At 39.8% G+C, this 21,753-nt stretch overlaps 1 protein-coding gene across 8 annotated transcripts in view; it reads right to left on the reverse strand.

The window, feature by feature from the left end:
- plekhg5b (pleckstrin homology domain containing, family G (with RhoGef domain) member 5b) overlaps positions 1-21,753 on the reverse strand; it is a 91,082-nt gene that overhangs the window by 8,978 nt on the left and 60,351 nt on the right. For 7 of the 8 annotated variants that reach the window (XM_061686119.1, XM_061686130.1, XM_061686139.1 and 4 more), the window contains 8 exons: positions 21,582-21,723; positions 20,777-20,876; positions 19,824-19,884; positions 19,477-19,568; positions 19,024-19,160; positions 18,308-18,474; positions 3,302-3,493; positions 1,872-2,045 (listed from right to left, as the gene is read on the reverse strand). In XM_061686119.1, coding sequence (XP_061542103.1) covers positions 1,872-2,045; positions 3,302-3,493; positions 18,308-18,474; positions 19,024-19,160; positions 19,477-19,568; positions 19,824-19,884; positions 20,777-20,876; positions 21,582-21,723 — 1,065 coding nt within the window. Of the gene's footprint in view, positions 1-1,871; positions 2,046-3,301; positions 3,494-18,307; positions 18,475-18,820; positions 18,907-19,023; positions 19,161-19,476; positions 19,569-19,823; positions 19,885-20,776; positions 20,877-21,581; positions 21,724-21,753 lie in introns of those variants that run through there. The other variant, XM_061686183.1, reaches the window with a different exon arrangement.

Raw genomic sequence — 21,753 nt, forward strand, 5'->3', positions numbered from 1 at the left:
AACAAACACACACACGTGAGTCAAACAGGTCTCAGCATGAGGAGAGTGCACACAGTGGACAATGTAAATTTACAGTAATTTATATAATCACTGCACAGGCATATTAGCAAAGCAATAAATGCTCTGTCTGGCTGTTTTGGTTAGTCATGCACTTGCGCTTGCGCTTACAATCAACAGCAGGGCAATAACAGCTTGTAAACATCCTTCTGGGAAATCGGAGGACATAAACAATAAGGAAGTACCGGTACACGTAGTGCAAACGGGGAAGCAGGACAGTGATATAGTGGTACAATTGACCCCTCCATATTCGACGTTCAGCATTCTCAAATTCACCTATTGGGATTTTTTGGGGCCGGCACGGTGGACGACTGGTTAGCGCGTCTGCCTCACAGTTCTGAAGACTGGGGTTCAAATCCCGGCCCCGCCTGTGTGGAGTTTGCATGTTCTCTCCTTGCCTGGGTGGGTTTTCTCCGGACACTCTAGTTTCCTCCCACATCCGAAAAACAACATGCGTGGTAGGTTGATTGAGGACTCTAAATTGCCCGTAGGTGTGAATGTGAGTGCGAATGGTTGTTTGTTTCTATGTGCCCTGCGATTGGCTGGCGACCGGTTCAGGGTGTACTCCGCCTCCCGCCCGAAGATAGCTGGGATACGCGCCAGCAGCCCGCGACCCGTGTGAGAATAAGCGGTAAAGAAAATGGATGGATGGATTTTTTTGGTTTAAATTAGGTTATCTTGCGGAAAACCCTATTCAAGTGAGATTTTTTTTTTTATCATGGCAAAATATTGTCTACAGTAAGTTTCTAAGTATTTGAAATGCCATGAGCCTCTTCCCAGGTATTTTCCTATAAGAGTTTGTGTTAAATCTTTGGTTTAAACTATTAATATCGAGAATTATAATCCCATTTTGGGTGACACTGCTGTTCAGTGGTCACACAATGATCCAAATATATTGTACGAAAGAGCAGCAGAGCAGGGCGCACATCTTCCAGCAGGAAGTTGTCTGTTTAATTGTGTAGCTGTTATGAGACTTGTGGATGTTTGCACATGTACTGTAAAAAATGCTAAGGTGTGTAGGGGGAAAGAAGTTGGTAAACAGGACACTATCATGCACATAACATTCTTTAAGTTTAACCGTTAGGTGAGATATGGACTTTTTGGATTTAGTTTTCCATCATGGCGCCAGCACGGTAGAGAGTGGTTTATACATCTGCCTCACAGTTGCGAGGTCCTGGATTTGAGTCTTTGCTTATGCCCTTGTGTGGAAGTTCCAGGTTCTCCTCATACTTGCGTGGGTTTTCTCCGGGTACTCTGGCTTCCTCCCACATTCCAAAAGCATGCATGTTTGGTTAAGAGTATCAAATTGCCCATAGGTGTGAATGTGAGTATGAGTGCTTGTTTATATGTGCCCTGAGATGGACTTGCGACCAGTCCATGGTGTAACCTGGCTCAAACCCAAACGTCAGCTGGGATAGGCTCGAGCTCAGCCTATGACCCTAAGGAATGACGAAGAAGCCCGAAGAAAATGGATGGATGGATTTATTATTTTTTTTAATGTCATGAATGTGTGCATTCTCACCAAAATGAAAAAGAATACCTACTGGTGACTAACAACCCAGGTTGAAATATTATCGTATATGGGAAGTTCCAAACAAAGGCAAAATGAAAAACAAATGGCCGCTGTTTAAAACATAACTTCCTTGGCTGAGTTAATAAATGTCATCAATGTTAAGAGCACAAGCCTATGTCTGAAATTGCATATTACGAATGGGTAGCACTTTAAGAGCTGTTGCTCAAAATATCGGTTCGCCATGACAGACTGATTTGGTAATGGGATAACTGTTCGACCTGTTTGGATTTGTTTGGATTACCTCAGCGTTGTCCAGCAACATCTGCCAGCTGTCCTCCAGGACCAGGTCGGGCTCCTGCTCGTCCTCCTCCTCCCAAGAGTCCTGGTGGAAGGAGAGCTGCGGTGGCACTTTGGGCAGCCCGAACAACGTGTACGAGTGTAGCTTGCTGTGGAGCTGTTCCAGTCGGTCCACATCCTGTTGGGAACACAGTTCAACGCTGTTGAAATGGAACATGACGACGCCGGCCCCTCTTTGGAATTATGAAAACGAGTTGTGTGCAGGGAAGAACCTTCTAATAATGGGCTTCAAGGCAGGGATGTCAAATGGAAGAGGAGGAGGGGCAGGGGTCATAGATACACATTTGATCAAAAGGCTGTGTGTGGTTGGGGGAAAATTCAGAGGCGTAAAAGGTCCAGGTCCCACTGGAGGATCTCTGGCCCTGGGGAGGTTAAAGTGGCTGGACAGGGTGAATAGACGCACACCAACCCCTGACAGGTGACTGACAGATAATGTCCCCCATCTGTCACGTGTGGGATGTGAACACACAAGGGGAAAACAATGTTTATATCCAGGCTTTGCTGCAATAAAGGTTTACTACTTTTTAATGTTGTCAAACACTTCTATTTTCAAATCGTTTAAGCTGTCTATGCTAAATTCTAAATATCTACAAATTTGGATAAGTTATTGATTCTCATACCAACAACAGAGTTCTAGGGCCAGACCAAAAAGAAAAACATAATAAAATGAAAAGCCGTGCTGAGAGCAGCAGTTGTTGTCTCTCTCTAGCAATGTGCCATACTGTAGTAATCAAGTGTAAGATCATTAAACATTTGTTTAAAACACTCACAAACACTTTTAATACTCATGTACCACCAACAAAGCATTGTGAAAATTGGAACAGTTTTCACATAGTTTTAGCTAGCTAGAATGAAAAATGTGATCAAAAGCAAAAGGTACTAGTTAAGAAACACCTTGTAATATGATGCACAACAGCAGTATTAGTATTAATAATACTATTTTTCATGGTAATACATTTTTACACATCAAAATGAGTTCAAATTAAAATAAAGGCTGTAATTTTAACTGATTAACACAACGGCCTATAGCTGTTAAAATAACTGTGATAGAGAAAATAGCTAGTGTGAATGTTTCCATTTTTAACATAAGGAGAAGCAGTGTGGAACATTGCCTCTGACAACTCATTTCCAAAGGTCCTTGCAGGAAAATATCTGAGCCAACAAGATTTGAAGGGAAATGATCTCACCACCCGCACCTCCTCCCACTGTTGCTTTACTACAGTTTTGTTGTAATGTTCTCTCTTCAGTACTTCTGGCCAACAAGTCACTAAAGCCAAACAGGAAGTTGTCACATGCTTACCTCGTTCTGTTATTTTTTAAAGTTGTGGCTAACAAGACGCTGCTATTAGACGAAGAAGAAGCCATTGGGCTTACCTTGCCGAAGGATGCCGTGGCGGCGCTGGAACTGAAGAAACCACTGAAGCGGCTGGCGGCTCGGTTCTTCCAGCTGTCAGGACCGGAGCCGATGCCAGGGAGCGAGCCACCCATTTGCCCAAGCGTATCCGGTGTGGGAATGTTTGTCTCCCCCAGAAACTCAGTCATGTTCTTCCTCCGCCGGGACTGACCCTGCAGGAGTAGAGAGGACAAAATTTAGCAAGGAGAAACTCAACAAAGCACGCCCCTTTGACAACGAAAACCGCATATGTTCACTGATTGACAATTTACACAAAAACAGGTGGCTGTTCATTAGTTATCAATGTAAACTTGTTTTACCTGGCTACCCATCGTTACAAGCTGAGAGACGCATGAACAACTCCTAAGTATCCGTTCACCATTGTATGCCATTATTCAAAATAGCAAATATACTGTATGTACATTCAGGCCTAATTGAACATTTCAAGACATTAAGCATACAACATGATGGAAAGAAACATTTACTTTTTTTAGTGCTGATTCCATCCAGGAACAGTTGCAGTGTTGCATTTTTATAAAATATGGTTATCTGAAACAGTACATGGTGGTCATAGGATAGCTATGACAAATGAAAATGAAAGAAGTATCAGTGAGTTCCTCATTTCCTGGGAAAACAGAAAAGTTCCAGGTGGCTAAATGGAAAGAGGGAACTACACAAAGGGGGGACACAAACAGGAAGTCATCAGGGGAATTTGGCAACAGATATGACATCAGCAGGACCATTAAAGCAGTCAGACATAAACAGGAGAGGGAAGGACGGCCACTTCCTCACAGTGAATGCTCATTACATCACAGAAAGGTTGCTCCATTCCAAGACTGACCACTGACACCCCCCCACTACCACCATTGTTACCCTGTCAGCATGCCCCGTTGTACACCCTTCACTTCACGAGTACCAACAAAGTAAACAAACAGGGGCCACAGTTGTAACTGAGGAAGCACTTGTTTTTTAACACCGCACTGTCAGTGATGAGGAATCTGCCAGTGGGGGGTAAGCAAGAGAAATCCCCCCCCACCCCACTTTCAAATTCAGTTCCCAGTAACTCGCATTCCAGGACATTGACACCGGCAATGGAACGTCGTCGACAATTCCAAACGAATTCCTTTGCAGACACAAACAAACACCAGCGACGAGTTTGTGCTCAAAGCTGATTGGCTGAAAGGTTATGGTCAGCCTTTACGCAAGACAATTGTTAAATGGAGAATGATAAAAAACATATTGGTTTGGCTGTGTGTTTACAAGAAAATGACAAAAACAACAAACTTTCAGTCAGAATAATAAGTTTCATCAGTGAAAACAGAATAATTACATTTAACACAAGTGTTAAATCACTTATCAAAATTGAACTGCCAAAACAACCAATTACTTACCAAAGTAAGCATTCCTTCGTAATGAATGATTAAGAGTATTCATGAGATAATGATGAAGAGTATTCAAAAATACTTTTCATATAATATACTGTACAACATCATGTCATTGAGTATTTTTTTCGCCAGTAGCTGGTTCCTCTGCCAACAATAAAAACCGGTGAATGTACAGTAGCATCATCTGTATTTGTAAGTGACTTAATCGTATCGTGTTTTACAATTTATGGTGTCATTTCAATGCGAGAAAACACTGGATTCCATTCCATTTACACAGTTTTAACTAAGAGCACCTAAACGTATGAACACGCTATGAACAGCTGGAAAGAAAAGACAAGAAATAAAAGACATCTCCTTGAGAGGGAAATGGTGTTTTTTTTGTTTTTGGTAGGTAATATCCAGGCCAACAGACCAAGGACACAACTGTAAGGAAGAGCGGAGTCTGCAGGTACTAACAGGGCACGACACGACATCTACGGTTACAGTATACAAAAACTGTCTTAAAAAAAAAAAACGTCACCCCACTTCACTCTGAACTTCTTTCATTTTGTCTGGAGAAAGACCAAAGACTTGACAAAATGAAGATGAAAACGCTGCTTTATCATTTGTTTGAATAAACCAAGTGCCAACAACCTTGGCATGTCAAAAAGGTAATGTAGACCTCCTGCCTCAATTTGGTTAGGATTCATGCCTTAACCAATGACAAATTACGGAAAATAAGAATAAATACTGAAACGCATGAAATCATTTGGATTATTATGCTGCTGCTCTTCTTGCCTGACAGTTAAACTAAATACAATCTATTGATTTCCTATGGGTTCAGAGTTCACACTTGAATTTCAGATAACTATGCAAACAAAGTTTTTTTTTTAAACGAAAAATGACATTCAGGAAGTTGTAATTAGCTTCCTTCTACACTCACCATTGAAGCCAGAGGCATGTCAAAAGTAACAAATACCATGCTGGTCTCTAATATGGACTCAGGGATCGCAGCCCATTCTGGAATCAGCTTCCGCTCTCTTTAGTTTTCCCTTTTCAAACACTGTCCTGCATCCAGTTAGCCCGCCACGCTTGTCTACCTGAAGGGTTAAGGTCCAGGACCTGGTTGGAGTGGCCGCAATGCTGTTCCTAAGAGGATTTTTTTTTTCTCTCCTGAAAATAGGGACACGCAGGCAGCGTTGCAAAGATCTTCACTGCTTGCATATCATGCGGACACTGGCCTGAAGTCATAGCAACCAGGAGAATCCTGCCTCATTGTGTTGGCCAGGAAAGAGGAGGGAAGGCAGCAGACCCCTGCCCCCCTCACCACCCACCCAAATAGCGTCATTTGAATATTTGGAGGCAGCGCTTCAAGGCAACAACTTGTATTGCTATTGTACAAACAATGATGACACCAACTTCCATTTTAAATTCTTGAGTACTGGATGTGCATCTTTACAGCCTCATGTCGACCGAAGATGCATCCTGAAGTGGCTGTTTGATGGTTTGCATGATAACTGCCTGATTAGATTATTCAAGGATTCTTCCGCTAAAATTTGTCTTTATCTTTTGATGTACCATTGGAACCCCTGCAATTCCAACATCATATTTAATAATGCTGTAATACAATTTGTTGGAAAAAGATTCTCAGCAGTTGTGTGTTCAGGGGAGAATTCGAGAAATGTTTAATATTCAGTCCCCTCCAAAAGTATTGGAACGGCAAGGTCAATTCCTTTGATATTGTTGTAGACTGAAGTCATTTGGATTTCAGATCAAAAGATGAATATGAGACAAAACTTCAGAATTCCAGCTTTTATTTCATGGAATTTACATCTAGATGTGTTAACTCAGGACAGAGCACCTTTTGTTTGAAGCCACCCACTTTTCAAGTGAGCAAAGGTTTTGGAAGAGACATTGTTAAATTATCGTAAAGTGAATAACATTTCATATTTGGTGACATAACCCTTACTTGCAATAACTGCATCAACCCTGCAAACCCCTGACTTCACCAGACTGTTGCATTCTTCATTTGAAATGCTTTTCCAGGCCTTTACTGTAGTCTCTTTCAGTTCTTGTTTGTTTCAGTCTTCTCTTCAGGAGGTAAAATGCATGCTCTATTGGGTTAAGGTCCGGTGATTAACTTGGCCAGTCTAAGACATTCCACTTTTCCCCCTTGAATAAGTCCTTTGTTGTATTGGCAGTGTGTTTTTGGGTCATTGTTTTGTTACACGATGAAGTTTCTCTCGATTAGTTTGGATACATTTTTCTGTAAATACATTCATTTTCCGTACCGCCTACCCTCACTAGGGTTGCGGGCGTGCTGGAACCTATCCCAGCTATTGTCGGGCGAGGCAGGGTACACCCTGAACTGGTCGCCAGCCAATCGCAGGGCACATATAAACAAACAACCATTCACACTCACATTCACACGTACAGGAAATTTTGACTCTTCAATGAACCTACCATGCATGTTTTTGGGATGTGGGAGGAAACCAGAGTACCTGGAGAAAACCCACACAGGTCAGGCCGGATTTGAACTGTGAAGTAGATGTGCTAACCAGTCGAGCACAGTGCCTCCATTTTTGTAAATCGCTATACAAAATGGTTTTGTATACTTCAGAATTCATTCTGCTGCTACCATCATGGGCTACATATTCAATAAAGACAAGTGAGCCTATTCCAGAAGCAGCCATGCAAGCCTAAGCCACGACATTACCTCCACCATGCTTCACAGATGAGCGTGTATGTTTTGGATCATAAGCAGATCCTTTCTTTTTCCATACTTTGGCCTGTCCATCACTTTGGTAGAGGTTAATCCTGGTCTCATCAGTCCATAAAACTTTGTTCCAAAACATTTGTGGCGCATCTCTGTACTTCTTTGCAAAATCCAATCTGGGCTTCCGTTTCTTTTTGCTGATGAGTGGTTTACATGTTGTGGTATGGCCTGTATATTTCTTCACTCGAAGTCTTCGAACAGTGGATTGTGATACCTTCACCACTGCCCTGTGGAGGTTGGCAGACTGCTGTCTTTGGGTGTTTCTTCACATCTCTCACAATGTTTCTGTCATCAACTGCTGTTGATACCCTTGGCCAACCTGTTTGATGTCTGTTGCTCAGTACACCAGTAGTTTATTTCTTTTTCAGGACATTCCGAACATTTGTATTGGGTATGCACAATGTTTGTGCAATAGCTCTGATCGATTTTCCCTCTTCTCTCAGCTTCAAAATGGTTTGCTTTTCTCCCATAGACAGCTCTCTGGTCTTCATGTTTGCCTAACAGCAAATGCAGTTTTCACATGTGAAACCCAAAGCCAAAAACAAGCATCTAATGTTTAAGCAATCAATCTAAAAGGCAACCCCCTGAGCAACAAGAAACACCCATCAGTCACATGTTCCAATACTTTCACTCACTTGAAAAATGGGTGGGTTTAAACAAAAGGTGCTTTGTCCTGAGTTATTTTACAAATCTAAATGTAAATACCACGAAATAAAAGCTGGAATTCTGAACTTTTGTCTCAAACCCAAATGTTTGCAGTATACGACAAAAACAAATGAATTGATCTTGCTGTTCCAATACTTTTGGAGGGCACTGTTTGTTTATGTTTTGTCAAAGAATGTTAAAATGCTACTCATATCATTGCCTGTCCACATGTCATGAGGTCTAAAGTTCGACCCGGGAACAGATTATTTCCATTTTCTTTATTTCCTTCCAATTATTTCAAAATATAAACCAATCAAAGAACTCCACAATTCTAAGGTGTTGTTCACCTGGCTAAGGTCCCTTTTCCATTGTACCGGTTCGACCCCAACCAGCCTGGTTCCACCCTGTGTGCTCGCCGTAACTGTACCTTCAAGCATGACCAGGTGCATGCAGTGTAAACCTGTCAGGCCTGCCTCAGGTCAGTGACGTTACAAGCCCCACACACAGCCACAAAGCTTCCATTTACAGTTGGAAAGCTGAGGGAGGAACTTCCAGGTTAATGATATCAAACCTTGCTCTCACCCTTATCTTATCATGGCCATTTGTGGCAGTAACCTTGGCTGAGAAACGTGAAAATCTTTACACGGGAGAGGCTTGTATGGTAATAAACAAAGGGATAGCCCAATAACAATTCTCCTTGAGCAGACAGGTTTGATTAACGATGGGAAAACACTGCGACCTTCCTGAAAGTTTCATAGCACACACTCGACACTGGCTCAGCCTGCACAAAACGTCACGTGTGCATAACCAGGAAATGGATGTGAAGACAAACCCCCTGCTGTGAAAACATGCTTCAAATTGAAGAGGTGACACAAACTGTTTACATAGCATTAGAAAAAAATATTGGGTTAGTCTGACTGAAAATGAAGTTTAAAGATGCATGCAAAAATGTCCCATCGTTGATCTAAAACACAATGTCCCATCGTTGAGCTAAAACAGAAAAATGTTTAGAAATGGATTTATTGAAGCATGTAAACATCAAGAACAAGACTGGTCCTGATCCCCACACAATTTTGGACTGCAAAGTAGACTACAAGAACATGGTAGATCAGCAATAACATCAGTCTTTATTCAAGACACTTCTCGAAACAGATCATGTACGTCATTTGTAACAGACTTAAAGTGCACAGTATATAACAAATGTACATAACACTGTCCAAATAACCCCTTTCACTCAGACATCCAAACAAGATATACAGGTTATACAGCAGAGTGCAAGTAGAATTTCTGCTTGAGAGAGTATTATCAGCATAATAAATAAAATCAAAATAATGTAATACTGTTGATTTTGTAGTACAGATGTAGAGATGAACAAAAAAAAAATATTTACACAAATCAAATAATGGGAAAAATGTATTGAAACACCGTTTTTGGAGATGCAATTTTTATTTTTTATTTTTTTTAAGGGGACTCCAAGTGGAGACGTTTTTCATAACAATCATGTTATTGGTCCCGTCTTAAAGCCTTGTTCTGTTGCATATGTGCAGGTCAAGATAATGAGCTTGATCACATTTCGCCAGGGAAGTGCACATTTACTGTGGCCTGTGGCGAAACAGTCAAATTCTCAACTCAAGTATATGCCATATTCAAATTAGCTCTTAGATTAATCCCAGAAATACTAGTAACTGATGGGTATGTGCGCAGTTCCATTGATATTTCTCCAGCTAAGTGCACATTGACTGTGGCCAGTGGAGAAACAGGACTGATATTCTCGATTCAAATACAGTACATGCCAGAATCAAATTGGTTCTTGGATAAACGCGCGAAGAGGAGCAAATGATGGGAACGTGTGACGTGACATTGCTGACTACTGGGTTGGCATGGTAGTCATTTTTGAAGGACTGTGTAAACCGGTTTTGACAATGTCATCTGGAGGCACTTTTTGAATTTCTTGTGTAAAGATACCTACTGGTAATTGAATCTTTAAACGACACGTCGGGCAAAGCTCAATGCTGCTCACCTGACAGTCAGTTGCTTGGTTAACTTCCGGCGGAGGTGAATCTGGGATCTCCACTTGAAGAAGGTCCCAGCTGTGCCATGACGACAAGCGGCCAAAGCGCACCATTTGATCACACAAAAAATTAATTTAATTCCCCCAGGGTGACAAGGCTCAGATGAGTAGTAGTTCCAAACTGAGACTGTAGCCTGCCTTAACGCAACCTGATCCTGCAGGTACGAAGTGCTACAGGCCGAAGGTCACACACGCAAACGGTCATCTCTACCTAAGGGCGTCAGGAGATCTCTTTTGTTCCATAGAACACACACAAAACACACACACTTTTGCTGCTCCACCCACAACACACACGAGTATATTAGACTAAAATAGATCTTTGCAGGTGCAATTCAGCTATTAGAAAGGTAAAAGCCCTTTTGGAAAGCAAACAAATCGTTTTATTGTAACTGGTTGACAGAATTGACTCTTTTCACTTAATCACATCTGCTAGATCGACGTGTTTTGTTTTAAACAGGCTTAAAAAATCCTTTTTAAAACAACATTCAATTAGAACAGTTTTAGGGTCTCTTAATTAAGGGTATGCTTACACAACAACAACCAAAACAGGAATGTCTCATACTGTAAATGTATTTTTAAAATAGTTTTACTTACAAGCGCCAACATTGTCAAAACGATCCTAGAAAAATGATTGAAAACACTTATACGCCTGCAAAGCGATAGTACTCTGTAACATCAATAATAGGCCTAATCCAAAACAGTTATTTGAATGGACTTCATCTGTGTGTCTATCTGTTTAAAATTGGACAAAAACATTTTTCTTACTTTTGCCATTGCCATTTTGCCTGCAAAATGGTAATGTCTTATCATCTCCCTCAGTGATACACGCTATTAACAAACTGTATTGACTCTATTAAGAGCATCTCACTCGAGAGCGAGTCAAATCAAATGCAGCTATGACGACACGTGACCGCCACTCAGTTAGTCTTTGACATGCAAAACCACACCGTGCTAGCCAACAAGCAACCCAACCCTCCAATTGTAAAAATTGCGAGCCATCAGGTCTGATAGTAGGTGTTGAGCTCTACAGAAACAACATGAAGAGAATTCAAGTGTCAACTGCACAGTTTGGAAAATAGGAAGTCAATGAAGACAATGGCTTTACACACAAAGAGAAAGAAATAAAAAAGAATACAATATGACCAAGAATAGAGTGCATGAATACATTCTTTCGTTTGACACACCCGTCAATGTCTTATCACTCTTGTGAACTTTACACAGTCCTGAAGGATTTGGGGGGCTTTTGTAAAAGTAGTATTTTCACAGTGCAGAAATAATGGTAACAACCTCCAATGTCAGTACAGTAAAACTACAGTGGTGTTTACCTGCAACCAAAAAGGGTAGTTTTATAGAGCCTCAATCAATTTAAACAGATACTTCAGATTTTTTTTTCTAAACAATGAGAAAAACCTACACTTTTTTGGGGGGAGGGATTTCTTTTGGAATGCCTCTATGTTCTCGCTGGCCCCTTGACAATTCCTATTTTATGGACTTGGTGGAGTGTGACATTGTCAACGTTGACACTTACATTTTATAAAGGGGACAAACTACCAAAAGAATAAGTGCTTACCGCAAGTCACAAGGTTTCAAAGTGCTTAGCTCACTTTATAGAGTGTAATACTTGCACTTTCCTGTCTTGATAAAAAGACAAGTCACGGCCTGAAATGTGCACGCTTGTGTCGAAAGCTCTCGTAAAACAGAAACAAATGGCAGAGTTCTTTGTTTTCCCCACTGTTTTAGATATTATACTTGCCATACAATAATACATAAGTCAAGTGTATTTACTGAAGTCAAGTAATCAATGTGACACAGACTCTTTAATTTCATGCAATTATGTGACTGCATCACTCCAATTAACTGTATAGGCAAACATCATGAAATGGATATACAACCTCGTCCCTTTTGGGGTACTGAAAAACTATAACGAGAACATAAAAGCATGTTTATTTTGTGGTACTAGAGAGGAAAATGAGACAATATTACATTCAAGTAAGGCTGAAGTTTGTACAAAATATGGAAACAGACAGTAAGAGCCAGCCTGCGTAAGCATGGAAAGAAAGGTATAGTAAATGTGGCTCGTGAATTCCCCCCACGCCACAGACATGCGCATAATCACCCGTGTAGACACTTTAAAGATGTTGATTTAGTGCCAGCAAATCATTAACTAAGGTCGTGCGTAAATGTGGCAAACATACATTTGCTTGCTAGCTACGCTTATGTGAGTTTGAGCTACAAAGTAATTAGATTCAGCTAATGTTTATTGGATCTCTAAGCTCAGAGGGCTGGGTGCTCTGTACAGATTTAAATAATAGGAATATTATAGGACCAACTCTTTCCTGATTACAATGGTAGTGTGTTAAGATTTTAAATGGCGCTTAAAGTAGTTGGTATCATAATTAAAGGATGAACAATTATCTTCTTCTGGAAAGGCAGGCCATCCGATACAGCAAAGTAATCTGTTCTGGGGCATACTTTTGCGATCAGAAAACTTATTAACGGTAGAGGCAATTTTCATAGTAATACACAAAAAAAGACAATCACCCTTAACACTTTGATAACAGAGGTTCCATTGTTAGCGTTTAACATTTTTTATTTATTGTGTCTATTAGAGTTATAATTAGGCAGTATTCTAATAATGTAGTGAGGATAAGCGGTACAGAAAATGGATGGATGGATAAACCCAGCGAGGCAGCCAAATACGACTCGATGGGAAAAACATGGGAAAATATACAGTCGACAATTCAGAACCGCACAACTGGTAATTGACCCTCGCACACATACCAAATCGCTCCAACGTTTTGCGTAGCAACACGACGAGATTTCCCAAAAATGCGAGCCTGTCAAAATGCTGAGTCTGGTTGGAATGGTACAATGCACCAAGAATTTTGAAAATTAAATGATTGATTCCAGAGAAATTTAGTTTTTTTTGTGCGGGGAGAATAATTTGCTTTTTGAGGAAAATTTCTGTGTGATATCACCTACAGAAAATCTGGTCAAAAATTCCTTCAAATTAGAGGAAAACAGTATGACTTGATTATTTCTTAACATATCTCTTCAACCGGAAACCTCTTGTCTGATTGGCTGACAAGTTTCAGTTAATAATATACACCAATAGGTCGTACAGGCCGAAATTCTGAGGGGTTTTTCAAGTTGAGGCCTCAAAATTACTGTGACGTGTCAAATGGTGTCCCTTGCCCTAAAAACTCAACTTAAATTGCAAAAATGCAACATGTTTTCATGAGAAGAGCAGAGTGGACAGTAAAATAGGTAATGTTCTTTAGTAATCAATAGTTTTTCTCCTAAATTTTTCTTTTATGGAAGATTTTAAAAGGTATTTGAAGTGCTCTTTGCATGGTTATTTATTTATTTATTTATTTTTAAATTCCACAATGATGGCATTGCTATTTTGAGGCGCACATACAGTACTCTATTTTTTAGAGAACATCAAACAACATGGCAAAAATTGTCAAGGAGGCTATATTTGTGGCCGTGATGTGCAAAACACAACAGCAAACAACTAAACACAATGGCAAATTTAAAAACATAACAGGAAATAATTAATTACAACAAATAACTAAACAGCAAATAAAAAAAACAACAACAAATAACTAATCACAACAACAAATAACTAAACACAACAGCAAATTAAAAATCACAACCGCAAAAGAAAAAACAAAATGAAATTAAGCTACCGAAAAGGTAGGTACTGGTGGGGGTGAAAAGACTCATTGCTGATTGGACGAACCCACAGGAAGAGGTAGGTAGTGGTGGAGGAGATATGACTCATCACTTTCTAACAGATAGCCAAAGGCCAAGCTATCTACCCACACATCTATTTATATTTTACAAGCACTTAAAAGCACCACTCATAAAAGACCTACGAATTATTTAAAAAAAAAATAGATCGATTTTGATATGTTAAAAACTGCACAGGGTGTGGCAAATACAAAAAACATGCACACAACCTTGGTTGAGGTTACACCAACAGTAAGTCAGATGTAGGACAGTATTGCGTACGAGACTGTACAACTGATAATACGTTTCCTACAATCACAATTAATAAAAAGACTAAGGGTCTATTTACATATTATTGAGTTGTTGTTTTTTCTGCTGTTGCCATAAACGAATGCGCATTACCGTAATTTATCATGTATAATGCGTACTCGTGTATAATACGGAGCCCCAAAGTTGACCTCAAATTCTGGAAAACGCTTCTACCTATGTATAATGCATTTTTACAATGCATTATACTTTGTTTCTACCCATATGAACAAAACATGAAGTATTATGTGTATTTTGTTAGTTTTTTCAAATAATTATTCTGAAGTTAAGCAATTTATTTGAACACGTAATTCTTTTTATTTACTTGCTCTTATTTTGAAATTCACAGCCCTACTTTTATTTCGTAAATGAGAACGCAAACAGTTGTCCTCATATGTTTGATTACCCGGGCAGAATTTGTAAGATGTGTAAAATTATTTGAAAGAAAACATGAAAGACCAGGCGAATCACATTTAATTTTATTTTAATGGGATTCAAATTAAACTGTCAATTATTTCAGAAAAGCATTATCATTAACCATAAAGAAATTAATGATATTTGTTGTTCAGTCATCAGTCGTATTTTTCAAAAAAACATCTCACAAATTCTGCCTGGGTATGTAAACTTATGAGCACAATTGCACACATAAGCAGTCATATGTACCCCTGTCACATTGGAATGAAAGCATAGGCTACACCTTTTTTATAACCTTTAGTTGGCATACTAGAATGAAAGTGTACAACTTTTTCATAACCTTTAGAGGGCGGTGGCATATTGGAATGAATGTGTACAGCTTTTTCATAACCTCTAGATGGCGGCATATATTTATAAAATGTGAAAGTTTTTTTTCATTTTCCCCTATACGCATGTATAATGCGCACTATTGACTTTTGACAATTTATTTGGGTGGGGGGGGGGAAATGCACATTATACACGAGAAAGTACGGTACTTAAATATCGTCATTGTCAGGTGGAAACACCGTATGTATAAATTCGGTAAATGTTATATTTTCTCCACAAACTGATGCTATTGGTCTGATCCTACATTGTCTGTTATTTTTATGCATCATTAACCAATATGAAGTGTTGAAAAAAGCTTGACAACAAATCTATTAACGCTCTTGAATGCTTAACTATCCGAGTGCCTTTTTCCTCATTTTGTGGGAGCCATGGGGCATACATTTGCCTCAAAATTTAAAGTCTGGATGTTTTTTTTAGACAATAAGTGAAAATACGATACACACATTGCAGCGGTCACTGCTCCGGCACTAAATAGTGAGGTTAGGCACAATTGAGTAAGCCTGCGTTTTAAAAAATATAATGATCAGCCACTTTGTCAGGTCATCATTTTATTTATTGCATCACTCATGGCTCTAAGACACTTAAAAGAAAGAGTTTGTGAATATGATAGTGTTCATGACTCAACAATAAGGAAGAGACTGGGCAAATATGGCATCTATGGGAAAGTTCCGAGGTGAAAACCACTACTGACCAAAAAGAAAATAAAGGCTTGTCTTTCTTTTGAGAGAGAAAAAAAAAGGCTAATTCCCAAAAGTTTTGGAATATTCTATTGACAGACGAGGCGAAAGTTGAACTTTTTGTAAGGTGTCTGTCTTGTTACAGCTGCCGTTAATGTTTAAAAAAAAAAAAAAAAAAAAAAAAAACATCATAGCAGCAGTCAAATATGGTGAGGCTGGTGGGATGGTCTTGGGCTGCCTTGCTCCTTCAGGACCTGGAAGACTTGCTATGATTGATGGAACCATCAATTCTGCTTTCAGGACAACGATCAGAAACACACCAGCAAGTCAAATTCTGAATGGCTTTAAAATAAATAAATAAAAATATTTTTTAAAATAAGCTGGTTTCGGAGTGGGCTTGTCAAAGTCTGGCCTTAAATCCGATTGAAATGCTGGGGCATGGCCTTAAAAAGACCGTCTTGGCTCGAAAACCCTCCAATGTTGCTCAAATAAAACAATTCTGCAAGGAAGATGTGAGATGTGAAGGACTCACTCCTAGTGATAGAGAACGTTGGTGCCAAGGATGGCCCAACCAGTTATTAGGTTTAGGGCGCCATTACGTTTTCACACAGGTCCAGGTAGCTTTGAAAAGTGTTTTTTATATATATTAAATAAAATCACCATCTAAAATCTGCATTTTATGTTGACTTGGGTTATCCATCCATTGTTTGTACCCCTTTATCCCCACAAGGGTCACGGGCGTGCTGGAGAATATCCCAGCTATCTTCAGACCCCGAAATGGTCGCCAGCCAATCGGAGGGCACACATATAAACAAACAACCATTCGCACACACATTCACACCTATGGGCAATTTAGAGTTGTCAATCAACCTACCATGCATGTTTTTGGGATGTGGGAGGAAACCAGAGTGCCCGGAGAAAACCCACGCAGGCACGGGGAGAACATGCAAACTCCACACAGAACTGTGAGGCAGATGTGCTAACCAGTCACCCACCGTGCCGCCGACTTGGGTTATCTTTGTCTGATATATGACATATGTTTGATGATCAGTGTGGAAAATATGGGGGGAGGGAATAATAATAAAAAAAAGAAAGAATTTAAGAAGGGGGGCAAATACTTTTTCACGACACTGTATATTACAGTGTTTTTAGTTGTTGTTACAGGTAACAGGGTAATTTCAACATCTGTCACTCTACGTTAAAACAACTCTTGACTGAATGACTCGCTGTCATGTAATCAATGACTATCCAACAGTTTACAGACACAATAACAATGACATATCCCATGATGCAACAAGAGGTGTGACGCAACATAGCTCAAAAACACTTCCTTAGCAACCTAGATGTTTGTTATTTGTGTGTGCCTCTGATGACTACCTTTCCAGAACTGTCGCTACAGCTGTTAGGGAAATACTACACCGTTTTTCCTCGCCCAAAGCAACACTGACGTCAGCACCTGCGTACACCTTGTTCATCTCATGGAGGACAGGAAGGACTTGCAGCAGGTGATAGGAGGTACAACTACCCACCTTCAAGGATGCCTACACTAACAGATTAATGTGAAAAGCCAAGGGAATCATAAAGGACCCCTCTCACCCCAGACACTCACTTTTCTTCCGCCACCCCTCTAGAAACCACCATTGGACATTGAAGCCTAGACCCACGAGCCTTGAAAACAGCTTCTACCATCAAGCTATGAAATGCATCTGCTCCATCCTCTCCACAATGAGAACTAATGCTGACATCCCCGGCGCTCTTCACACGTATTAAGTGCAATCTAATGAAATAGAATGAAATAATGTGCCATTTTGTTTTGTCATAATCTGTGCAATAAACAAACACCATTTCATAAAATGGTCATGTTCCCAAATATGAACAATTGTATATTCGTTCTTTAGTAGCCAGTTTGAAGAGAGTACACACCACATACTTAAATAAAATTGATGACTGTGCCAGAATTTTGAGAATTTTCTTTAAATTCTTCGTGAATTTGGTATTAAATTTGGTGGTGTCCAGCCATAGTCGAGGTTTACACTCTACCAAGTAAAATTTTAAGGGCCATTTGTATCTCAATTGTCTTTTTCAAGACTTTGTAAGATGTGACGTTATTCTTACCAAGTGAGCCAGCAAGTTAAACATACAAGCTTCCATGAATCAATACAGTAGTGTTAGTATAGTGTATGTGTAAGTATAAGTAAGTGTAAGTATAGTGATTTGAGATTTAATGCTAAAGCTAATCAAAAGTGACACGCTGGAAACTGGAAGCGGGTTGTTAATCTTCAGGAAATAGAACTCCTGGCCCGTGTGACAAGGGTCATTAGGTCTCATCAACTTGATGACCCGACTGTCCTCTGTCCATGCAGCTAAACACACTACAGTGAAACAGGAAGTGGACTGAATATGGGATTTAAGGGTTCACATTGTACGAGGACGGGCACCTCAAATCCAAACACACATTCCCAGAGTTCCACTGAGCAAGATACTCTTTGTGTAACGAGGTCATGATGGGATTACCAACAGGGATGTGCCAGCACAAGATATGATGGGAGCGCAACAATAGAAAGTGGAGTGATGGAAAGGAGAGAAGGGTTTGTATATGTGAGATGACTCACCAGCGGATCGGCACCCTCACGACGTCCTAGAGATCCGTGCTCCACCCTCTCAGTGGCCGGTGTGAGGATGTAGGGGGTCTGACTCCCGGCAGGCTTCATGTTGGGTAGGCTAAGCGACCTCATATCTTTCACCCCCTGCTCCACTTTTAACTCGTTGCCAGGCCGTGCTTAAGGACAAAGGAGGACCATTAAGACCACCAGTACAATCTAGCCTCTAAGACATGGATGTTACACTACCACGTGGTAGTGGTGTGACACACAACATTTATTATATAGGGCTAGGCAATTAATCTGTTCATCTTTTAGGATTTTTTTTTTTCATCCATCGTGTTCCACCTCAATTGCTAGCTCTATTCGCTTTAAGGAGTCCACACCTTTTCCTCTTTTAGTCAGGACGAAGGGTGTGAGCGGAAACTGGTTCACACAGATTACCCTCGTCATTGTGAAGGTCAGTTCAGATAAGAGTGCACATGTCAAATACACCACTTGGCATTGAATAAAAAGGCTCCTTACTTTCTATGAACAAAGTGGTATTGTTGATGCCAGTGTCATAAGTCATTTTTAGCCCATGAAGATCAATGAGATCTGGCTGAGAGCAGCTTTTGGACACACACAAACACAATTTGACAATTTAGGCTCCAGAAAGAACCCAAAACCGTCCGCCAATACTCAAACATGACCACCAGTCAGACGTGACCTGCCAGTGGCGTCTTTACCTTTGACTTTGAGGTAGTGTCCACCAAATCGATAGGCCTCAAAGTTGAGGGACAGCGGCGTGTTGGACTGATCCAGGAACAAGTCGACACTTGATAGCTCGATGCCGTTCCTCTCAAACACTGGACCAAGAACCTCTCTGTCAACACGAGACAAATGATAAAAATTGACGTAATTGAAATGTGCTAATTATCAAGGCTTCTTCTAAGATCACACGGATGATCTTGATTATTTGACATTTATATCCAACATGTAAGATCTGACATAATGCCCTATTTTAATGGGAGTGGTGACATTTATGAAATAAGCAAAATCTAAACAAAATAACTTTAAACAATTTTAAGTCATTGACGCTGCGAGAGCTTGCCAGGATACAGAAAGGATCGTGATACAGACATGAAGTTGGTATATTGTTGTGGATAGTGTTATTAACATGATAGTAAATATCACTTCACCTCAAGGTTTTCTTTTTCATAGCAGGTACTATTTCTGTGTTGATGTCCACGTTGAGGTCAAACTTGAGACTGAAGCACTCTTTGCTGGGGTCCTGGAGGAGGGAAGGGTACACATATTGTTAGTTTACACAGAAGCTCACCTGGCTGCACAGACTGATGATATAGCGTACGCTAGCTCTTAGCACCCCCACAGGGAGGCTCCTGCGCACTGTAGCTTTAAGCCTCAAAACAGTTTATGAGACACCTCCTTGCAGCATAACATGCAAAAACAACTGAACATGTGCTTTTGTGCTGTGGGTTTATGGTGTTGCACATGGGAAGTGCCCTGCGTTAGGATGATGACCTACATCAGTGTGTCTCCTCCGTGGTTTCTTCTTCACCAGTTTCATACCCCCAGCTTTCTTCTCACTGCAAAAAAGGGGCACTTTAATTTAAAAAAGTGATTACCGCAATTTCTCGTGTATAATGCGCACCCATATATAATACGCACCCCCAAAGTTGACCTCAGAATTCTGGAAATCCCTTCTACCTATGTATAATGCATGATTTTGCTTCTACCAATATGATCAAAACATGAAGTATCTGCATTTTGTTAGTTTTTTTCAAATAATATTTCTGAAGTTAAGCTCTTTATTTGAGCACATAATTTTTTTTTATTATTTGCTTGCTCTTATTTTGAAATTAACAGCTCTACTTTTATGTAGTAAATTAGAAAACACACAGTTGTGCTCATATGTTTGATTACCCAGACAGAGTTTGTAAGATGGGTACAATTCTTTAAAGAAAACATGAAGGACCAGGTGAAACACATTTAATTTTATTTTAATGGGATTCAAATTATACGGTCAAGCATTTCAAAAAAGCATTATCATTAAACTAAACATAACCATAAATAAATTAATGATGGTTGTTGTTCAGTCTGTCATATTTAAAAAAACAATATTTCACAAATTCTGCCAGGGTATGTAAACTTATGAGCACAACTGTACATATATGCAGTCATACGTACCAGTCATATTGGAATTAAATTTTAGGCTACACTTTTTTTTTTTTTATATAACCACTACGTGGTGGTGGCATTTTGGAATGAACATGTACAGCTTTTTCATAACCACTGGATGGCGGCATACATTTATAAAATGTGAACGTTTTTTTCCATTTGCCCCTACACCTATGTATATATAATGCGCACTATTGACTTTTGACAATTTTTTTTTTTGGGGGGGGGGGGGGAGAATGCACATTATACACGAGAAATTACGGTATATAATTCTAACACAGTAATAAGAGGGTTACCAACCAGTGGTCACTGCTCCCCTCATCCTCTTCCTCCAGGTCGGAGGGGGCGCTGGTGCGTGAGGGGCAGGATCGTGTGGACACGTTCCGAGCCAGGATGGAGGCTAAAGAGGGGAAAAGAGAATTTGTTGACTGTATATAATAACAATAATGAAAACCACAATCTCATTGTCATGCTTTGCAATTCTTATGCAATTATCGTTGTGCGGCCAACTAGCAAACTGATTAGAGATCAAAATAATTCCTTGCCTCACAAGACCAATTCAAAGTAAGATTTTTTTATTTTATTTTTTTTAAGTTTTTAAAAAGAGACTTTTCCACAATGCGTGGCTTCTCACCAAATTTTAAAGGAATAATCCCAACCTATCATAAATAAATAAATACAAAATCCAGGTTTATGTTTCCGACTACAGACAGGAAGTTGTACACAAACAATCCCACTAAAATGAAAACAATTTCCTTAGTAGACGTAACTATAGTATCAATTATTTTACGTCACTCCTAAACGTACATTTATTTATTTTTTAACATTTTTTTTTTTTTACGAAGTTGTCACCAGTAGTGATTCAGATAGAAAAATGGAAAATGTAATCAGATTTGCAATGTAATGTGTTCTTCCTCAAAACACGAGCCACGACTCCACAAAGTTTAAGGTAAATTGTTTGTGTATTGTTTGCATAATCCTGCTAACTGAGAAACAATCCAAAAAACGGCGATCAAAACAATACCGCTCGTTTTCGCACTTTTGCTCTTCATGGAGGTAATTAAAGGAGATTTAATGTACCGGTAAGATAAGTAATGCATGCTACCTTGAGGTTGTAAGTCAAATCTGGGGTGCCGGTCAAAGTGCATGTTGTCGTTCTTCTCCGAGTGGCAGCGCGAGTCACATGACTCACACATGTGAAGGGGGCTTTTGCTATTCAGGTCTTGGCAGTCGGGGTGGTGACAAACCTGCACATTACAAATTTAAACAAAGAAAGA

Source organism: Phycodurus eques, chromosome 1 (assembly GCF_024500275.1).
Source record: "Phycodurus eques isolate BA_2022a chromosome 1, UOR_Pequ_1.1, whole genome shotgun sequence".
Taxonomy (NCBI): domain Eukaryota; kingdom Metazoa; phylum Chordata; class Actinopteri; order Syngnathiformes; family Syngnathidae; genus Phycodurus; species Phycodurus eques.